Below are 8388 nucleotides of genomic sequence, written 5' to 3' on the forward strand. Positions count from 1 at the left end.
CTTCTGTGGTGAAGATGCTGCCAATTTACAAAATACACTCAAACCCTTAGCTAGATGGTGATCTGGGCCTCTGAAAAGACTCCTAGTATACACCCTGTAAAATTCTTGGCTCAGAAATCAGGCTTGGCCAGAGCTGGGGACTTTGTCTCTGGAACTCATAGCACCTGCTGAGATTCCTTTAGTTTGAATTGGCGCAGGATCTTCAGGGATGCTATCAATGGTATGAGTTGGAATGTGGCTGAGGATATTAGGGGTAAAAGTAGTGGGATATTTGCCAGCTTCTATGTGTGTGTGACTTAGTGTTAAATAATCACAAAAAGGAAAAAGACAGATTTTAACATCTGCAGATCTAAATTATCTGAGCAGCAGTAATTAAGTAGTTTGTCTTCTAAATTAGACCATAAATGAAGCCCTCTTATAATAGTATTATTGGTAGAAAAGTATATCAGCTTAAAGTAGATTCTCGTGCAAAGTTGTAGAAAAGACAGCTAGAGAAGCAGGATGGCTTGTATGAATACCCACCAGGGCGCACATGTGGTGCAGGTCACCTGGGTGATGTGCCTGAGGTTGCCTTCATCATATCTGTAGTGCTTTATACAGAAAGTAGTCATTTTAAGTTTCTTTTTCTGGTTATGTCAAGCAAAAACCCCATGTCCTTAGTCCACAAATACTTTCACAAGCACACTGTCTCACGGGAGTCCCTCACAGTGGAGGCAGTAACCAACGTTATGCTGTCCTATGACACCAATGGCCTTATCCTGTATTCTTCTCTCAAATTCCTACACCTCTGTAGTAACTGGTCTTGATGAGCACTGGATACTCTAGATCCCAGTCTCCTCACTTGTCAGAAGTGGCTGGAATATGCTAAAGTGGAGATTCTCAACCTGTGGGTCATGACACCTTTGAGGTCAAATGATCCTTTCACAAAGGCCACATATCAGATATCTTGAATATAAGATGTTTATATTATGATTCACAACTAGCAAAATTACAACTATAAAGTAGTAACAAAAAATAATTTTATGGTTGGGGGTCACCACAACATGAGAAAGAGTATTGAAAAATCACAGCGTTAGAAAGGGTAAGAATCAGTGGGTTAGAATAGGTTTAACACCCCAGTTCTACAATTCTACAAGTGTCAGGCTTCTGATCAGAAGACAAGGATGGCAATACCAGGCCCAGAAAGGCTTGAATATTCATTCACGTTCCAATTTATCCAAAAAACGTGTCCTAAGTACCTACTATTCAAGAGGTACAGTGTCAGCTCCAAGAAAAACGGGACAAGAAAGCCCAGTATGAAACCAGAGTCAGGACTAGACAAGGTTAAATCAGTGTCCTGTTGGATCTCAGTGAGAATGGAGGAAGTGACTTTTTTCGAGCTGCTCCCCCAACATCTAACCCATAAGCAGAAGAGAGCTTAGTGAAGACAAAGGCCAGAAAGGACTCCAGGTTAAGGGGCAGAACCAGTCTCTGACATCTTTTGATACTTGTAATTTAGCAAGTCTGTGACTCTACAAGCATGTAGGCCCAGCCAAGATCACAGATCTTTGTTTGCCAACCACTCAACATGCCATTTTCCCCAAAGTCTACATCTAGAGGACATGGAGGCTACAGAGGTGAGGCCCTGTCAACTTGCTGAAGACGGAGAGAATGAAAGCCTTTAGCAATAGGTAGATCCATATTCTACCAGGACACACAACCATCATTTACTAGATCTTAGTATCCCCCTCACCACCCCTTTCTCCCTCCCTGACTCTCCCCCAACCCATGTGTGTGTCTTCTTTATTTCTTTCCTTTTACCTCCCATGGTGATAATGAGCATAGGCAAAATGGTTGGTGACTCCATCTAAACCCATTTGAAAATGAAGATTTACAAAACCCAAACACAAGAGAATACGCTCTTACCTCGAGAACTCGCCCTGAGTCCACACTAATCAGTAGCTTGGCTGCATGGGGAGAATGGATCTCTGCCTTCTTCAATGTCATTAACTACCTCTAGGCTCATTCTTAGGGACAAGGACTTGCCCTTTGAACCCTCAGTTTGCATGCTGCTATTTTTATTCTGTGCATAGCCAGGGTTCCTAACACCAGCTCCCGCAGCAGCAATGCTCGAAGTATCACACTTTCTCACCCACACCTGCTGACCCAGAGCTGTAGGAGGGTGTCAGCTGGCAGGTTGAATAGGAGGAAGAGGCACAAGTAGAAGAGAGAAAGAGCCTTTCTAGAATGTGGAAAGGTATATGATGGAAGGTCTTTGTATTTCCTTAACCTGGATATCCTTGAGAACAGTGTTATATCTGGTAGAGATGAAGTGGAAGAAACAGCCTGTCTAGGCAGGCCAGTGGCTCTCCAGAGAAGCAGATGGAGTTATTCTCAGGCAATCTTTGCCTGAGAGCTCTAATGGTCAGGGAAGTGGAAGGAAGACTTTGGCCAGCAGCCTTCTTTCTTTTTGCTCCTGAAATACTGCAGATTTCTTTCCTCCACCTACAATGTGGCAAAGCCTGCATGCTATTTAGCTTGTCATATCTGTTTCCAGAAAAACAATATCAGGCCCCAGAAATGGACTTGCAAGTCTCTCTGTTATGTCTGTGACTTGAGAACATGTGGCTGCCGGGTCTTAGGCTAAGAGATGCCCTGCTATCAGTCCTCTAGTAACAACACCATAGCTACTGCAGGCTCATTCCCCAAGGACAGAAACTCCAGTGAGAAGGAGCTGATCACAACCCCAATGGAGGGACTAGTCTGATGACAGATTCATGAATTTGTTGGGAAATATCTGGCCTCTACTTTGACTTTCTGCTGTCATCCTCAAGTTTACTGTGTACTCCATGCTGATGCAGAAACTCTAGCGATTATTCTTTCCCCAAATCAAAATACAGGGAGGATACCTTAGACTAGCCTGGAATTCTAATTCTAGTCCCAATGCACCCTTAAGCTACTTATCTGACTTCACTGTGGAATTAATTTCCCTGTTGACAATATGGGCATAATTGTAGTCCTCTGAAAAGGTCATTCCAAGGACTGAACAGTCAGTCATATATTGAGTGGAACAAAGCAAATGTGCAATTGTTCCATATCTTGTTTTCTGTGGGAGGAATAGAGACCTGTGGGGAGGCACCAAACCCCCAAATGGTCCCCTCGTTGAGTCCCAATCAGGAAGATGCTGGAGAAGATAGCAGGCCTGTTGGGAAAGTACCCTACTCTGGCAAAATCCCTTCTTCATGCCTTGATCAGGAGGGTTCTGGAAGAGGCCTAGATCAAGGCCAGGTAGCAAGGGAGATTTCCTGGAAACAGTGAGGGCTAACAATTGAGCTGAAGATATGTGCAAGTAACAGGTAAAGGGGTATCTAGAAAGTTGTCTGTTTTCTTTCAGGAGGGTGTAAAGGGAAATGTGAAAGAGGGAAGAACACATGAAGGTGTGTTTACACTTCTGAAGGTGTAAACAGACATAGTCATCATGAGGAAGTACATACCATTCAAAGATGGCGCCAAGATATGTCTTGATAACTGCTAAGTTGCCTCTTAGTCATCAGGTTTGGTCTTAGATGGGTGACCATGGGTGAATTCTCTACTAGTTTCTATCTTTGTACTTATCAGTCCCATCTAAGCTTCTCTTCATCTCTTGCTCATCCGTTCATGAGAGTCCCAGCCACTGTGAGGGCAAGTTGGACCCTTGTGGAAAAAGAACCTTAGATTCATGAAGCCTCCACAGGACTGTGTGCCTTTGCCCCAAATTTTTCTCCTTTTATTGTTGCTACCTCTTCGGCTGTGTTCTTCCCCTTGTTCATGCTACAGTCTTGTCTGATGGAGGACATACAGCTTCACTAGACAATAATCTCTGTGAAAATAGGAGCCTTATCTCTCATCAGGGCTTAAACTCTAGTCCTCAGAATATAGTGAGTATTTACAAAATAAATTGGTCGCCTGAGTGAATGAATATATACATGTGAGAATGACTGTGAGTTTGAATGAGGTTTTCTGGGGCTGAATTAAGGGCCAGTCTTCTCATGAAGGAATAAAGCCTTTAGCTAGGGTAAGTGCCCTCAGCTTTTCTAGAAGCAGGCTGCCTCCACACAGTCCTAAGGAGATTTCTTGCCAACATACTGGGTCAACTTGTAGTTACCAGAGGGCATGTTACCCACAGGGATGCAGGCTCTAGAGTCCTCCCTTGGAATTACTGCAATGTGTCATGACACATTGGATAGACTTCGTGGAGCTGTTTACTCAGCACCTGCCACTTTCCTCACCCCCTCCTTCCACAAAGCAATTCCTTATTTTGTGCATTTGACACATTTTGATGACTTGAAAATACCATGGAATTGTTCATTTGTTAAAGTTGAATTCCTATAGAATGACTGTACTTCTAACACTATGATGTGTTGGGTGACCTCTCTCTTTTGTTTGAGAGGTTGTGATGACAATTTCTCAGTGAGAGAGTAAAGGCATGATGTCCACAAGACTAAAGTCTACATAGGTAAGGCAGGTGAGGTCAAGAATCTGTTTTGCCTCAGGCTTTTCAAGTGAAATGGAGGATTATTGAATTATTATCCAGCCCAACCACACTCCAGGGCTTCACAGATCCCTGAGTTAGACATGGTGCCTGCTTTCTCCATGGCAACGAGGCTAAATATGGACGCGTTTCCATGGAGAGCCGAACCGCAGCTGCAGCCCTGCTTCCTCCAGGAAGCATCCTCTCTAAGCGCGTTTGGCCCCTTAGAAAGTGTCCATCAGCATTCAGGAGGTATCTAAGATATCAAGACAATGTCTTTCACCTTTGGGAATGTTTGTTTCCGACAGATATTTTATTTCCCGTAGATCTAGACTCATCAGCACTCCTTTCTCTTGGTAACCACATGCTGGTAGAGGCCACAGGTCAGAAAGATGGACAGGTGAGGCTGATTGGCTCAACGACCATTCTTGCAAAGCATTTCCTCTCCCCTTTGCTCTGAGGAGTAGAGTTTCCTGTTATCAGAGGGAAGGGAATTTGATTGGCTAGCGGGAGATAGTGGGACAATTATAATGAACCTCAGGTAAACACACTGCTCTTCGAATCTCCAAACCTGTTAGGAGAATTATTGCTACAGAGTTTTTGAAATGTTTTCTGAAATTTCCCATACTTTTAAAATTCCATAATTACACCTACAAAGAGTTTTTAATGTCCCTTTCCATAGTCATAGAATATTCCAATGTGAGAAGGTTTTTATTTTTTTTCCTAAGGGAAAGTACGTTTGTTGTGTTTTCAAATTTGAACTGGTTTAAATCTCTGCATTTCTTAACGGTCTGACAGAGCAATGTGGAATGAAACTTTGTTTTTGTTGAAGACTGAAGATATAAGCTGAGTATTAGGCTTCAAAATAGCCTGTTTAACATCACTTGGCTATTTAGAGATTACATCATGCGTGTTTATAACTTAATCGCTTGTTAAATTGGATTTTATAAGCACAGCTGATCATATGGGTGTGTTCGTGTATATTAGGAAATATCTATAATGCGTATGTATACATAGAGAGCTCGGTTGTGCTGACCAGTTAACTAAGCTATGGAAACTATTTTGAGACTGGAGAGATCTCGTAAGGCAGTTATAAATAGTCTCTTAAGAAAGATTCATATCGTGTGTTCTGTGTTGCAGGCCACGTGGCACCGGAGCCAAGTGATGGATGACCTGCAGTCCCAGAATCTTTCCATGGACATGACTGACTCCCCTCCCACTTTGGCTAATAACAGACTGGAGAACCGCATGGCCCAGCTGATAACTACCGAGGCCTGGAACATCAACTCCACTGACCTGGTAAAGAAGGCCCTGGTGACCGTTCCGGCCCCATCAATTCTGAACCCCCCAGCTGAGTCCCAGAGTGGCATGGCTCTGAAGGTAGCAGCCACCGTGCTGCAGCCCCTGTGCCTTGGGGAAAGCCCAGTGGTGATGCCCATTCACATGCAGGTGGAGGGAAGCTCTGCGCCAGAGCTCAACCCCAATGGCAACGCTACCTACGTTATGACGACACAAGGCCCCGTGCAGCTACCAGTGGTGTTGGAACAGCATGTTTTCCAGCACCTCAACTCCCCTCTAGTCCTGCCACAGGAGGCCCCGTGCTCCTCCAATGCTATCCACAACAACCTCTTCCAGGGGGCTGAGGACTCTGAGGCCCAGCCTCAGCTCCTGGACCTGAGGATCCCAAGTCAGCCACAGGAGCCCGCATTGCCTTTTGAAGCTGTGCTCCAGAATTTATTCCCCACCCAAGGCTCTCTGGGCCCTCCACCCTGCCAGCCTCCTCCTGGCTATGCTCCAGTGCCTCCCCAGCCCTTTAACTCCCCCTTGTCCCCCCTAGTCCCGCCAGCTACCCTCTTGGTGCCCTATCCTGTGATTGTCCCCTTGCCAGTTCCAGTGCCCATCCCCATCCCTGTCCCAGTGCCTCAGAGTACTGAATCCAAGTTCAGCCCCACTTTCCCCAAGCCGCCATCTTCCTTCGGCTTGCACTCCTTTAAAGGCACCCAGACCACTCTGGAAAAGGACGAACTGAAGCCCTTAGACATCCTCCAGTCAAAGGAGTATTTCCAGCTCAGCCGCCACACAGTCATCAAGATGGGGAGTGAGAATGAGGCCCTGGATCTGTCCATGAAGTCAGTGCCCTGGCTCAAGGCTGGGGAAGCTAGCCCCCCAGTCTTTCAAGAGGATGCAGCCCTAGATCTGTCTTTGGCAGCCCACCGAAAAGCTGAGGCTCCTCCAGAGACATTGTATAACAACAGTGGGTCAGCAGACATCCAGGGTCACACCATACTGGAGAAACTTTCCAGTGGCATGGAAATGCCCTTTGCCCCTGCCAAGTGTTCTGAAGCCTCAGCCATGATGGAGAGCCACAGCAGCAACAGCAACGGCACTGAGATGGTCAGTCAGCCCAGCCATCCTGGCAGTGAGCTGAAGGCTGAAAATAACATTGAGATCTTAAGTGAGTCTCAGGCGGCCAAGGTCATTGTGTCAGTTGAAGACGCCGTGCCTGCCATCTTCTGTGGCAAGATTAAAGGCCTCTCAGGGGTATCCACCAAAAACTTCTCCTTCAAAAGAGAAGACTCTGTGCTTCAGGGTTATGATATCAACAGCCAAGGAGAAGAGTCCCTGGGAAACGCCGAGCCCCTTAGGAAACCCATCAAAAACCGGAGCATAAAGTTAAAGAAAGTGAACTCCCAGGAAATACACATGCTTCCAATTAAAAAACAACGGCTGGCCACCTTTTTCCCAAGAAAGTAAATAAGAGCTTTAAAACGTTTTTATGATTAAGACGTGGGGAAAGGTGCATTGTTTTTTTTTTTTTTTTAAAGGCACTAAGACAAATTATCTTTGTTAATTATTTTGGGGTATAGGTGGGAGCAGAAAGGCAAATTAGCTAGTATCATTTTCTTTTTTAATTTTTGACTTTTCACAAATGAGTAAATAAGAGCAACCTATTTTTCAAGCAGATTGCACATTTTTTTGCAGCTTTAATGGAATATTGGGTGAATCAGAGGGGTAAGAGCTATTTTCATTGCCACAAAGTGCTTTGATGATGTAATACCTAATAAAGGGTAGGATGAATATTTCACAATAAATGTTTGTTTGCACTAATTGGTTGCAGTATTCTGTCATTTGTAAAATTTACATTTCTCAACTGGCGTGGTTGGCCTACACTTTTGCTTGTAAAGAGCTCTAATTTATTACTATTTAGAAACCTAAGCTCTTCAGGCATGTTGGGAAATACTGCCTTGTGCCTCAGAGAAGGAGGATTCAGAGTATGTATGGTCTCTAACAAATCACTTTTCCCTCTGGGCCTTGTTTGGGTTTTTGTTGTTGCTGCTGCTGCCTTTTTTTTCTTCTTCTTCTTCTAATGTGGCAAAGGACCAGGGAGGGGGCAGAGAGGTGAGTCTCAAGTACTCAAGGGTCACTCAGTTCTTGAGTGTGTTGAGTTTTCTTCTTGGATGTCCTATGCAAAAAAAAAAAAAAAGAAAGAAAGAAAGAAAAGAAAAAAGAAAAAAAAAGACTGTGAAAGAAAAAAAGTGCTTTTGCTTGGCATGGTGGCCCTTGCCTGGGGTCTGGAGGCTGAGGAGAGAGGGTAGTAAGCTAAAGACCAGCCTGTGCTTCAACGCAGGGTAAATACATAAATAAATAAATAAAAACAAAGCAAAAGTACCCCACTTCTCTCCCTGGACCTCAGAGTGTAGCTGGGAATGGCTGCCCTTTGGCAAGGCAATAAGGGACATTGTTCTTAATGGTATGAAAAATCTTGTGAGTCAAATGTTGTTGCAGGCCACTCAGAGACAGAGGGACGTCAACTTCATATGAATTTAGACCACAAGAAAGTCAGTCTTTGTTAGATTAGCTCAGTGGTTCTCAAATGAGGGTGATTATGTGTTGCCTCT

At 44.5% G+C, this 8388-nt stretch overlaps 1 protein-coding gene across 2 annotated transcripts in view; it reads left to right on the forward strand.

Moving 5' to 3' along the window:
* Window positions 1-7595, forward strand: part of Rai2 (retinoic acid induced 2) — a 62459-nt gene extending 54864 nt beyond the window's left edge. For both annotated transcript variants that reach the window (NM_001103367.1, NM_198409.3), the window contains exon 2: window positions 5630-7595. In NM_001103367.1, the coding sequence (NP_001096837.1) occupies window positions 5654-7243 (1590 nt within the window). In that variant the 5' untranslated portion in view covers window positions 5630-5653 and the 3' untranslated portion in view covers window positions 7244-7595. The remainder of the gene's footprint in view (window positions 1-5629) is intronic.
* The last annotated feature ends 793 nt before the right edge of the window (window positions 7596-8388 follow it).

The sequence above is a fragment of the Mus musculus genome, chromosome X (genome assembly GCF_000001635.26).
Source record: "Mus musculus strain C57BL/6J chromosome X, GRCm38.p6 C57BL/6J".
In the NCBI taxonomy this organism is placed as follows: domain Eukaryota; kingdom Metazoa; phylum Chordata; class Mammalia; order Rodentia; family Muridae; genus Mus; species Mus musculus.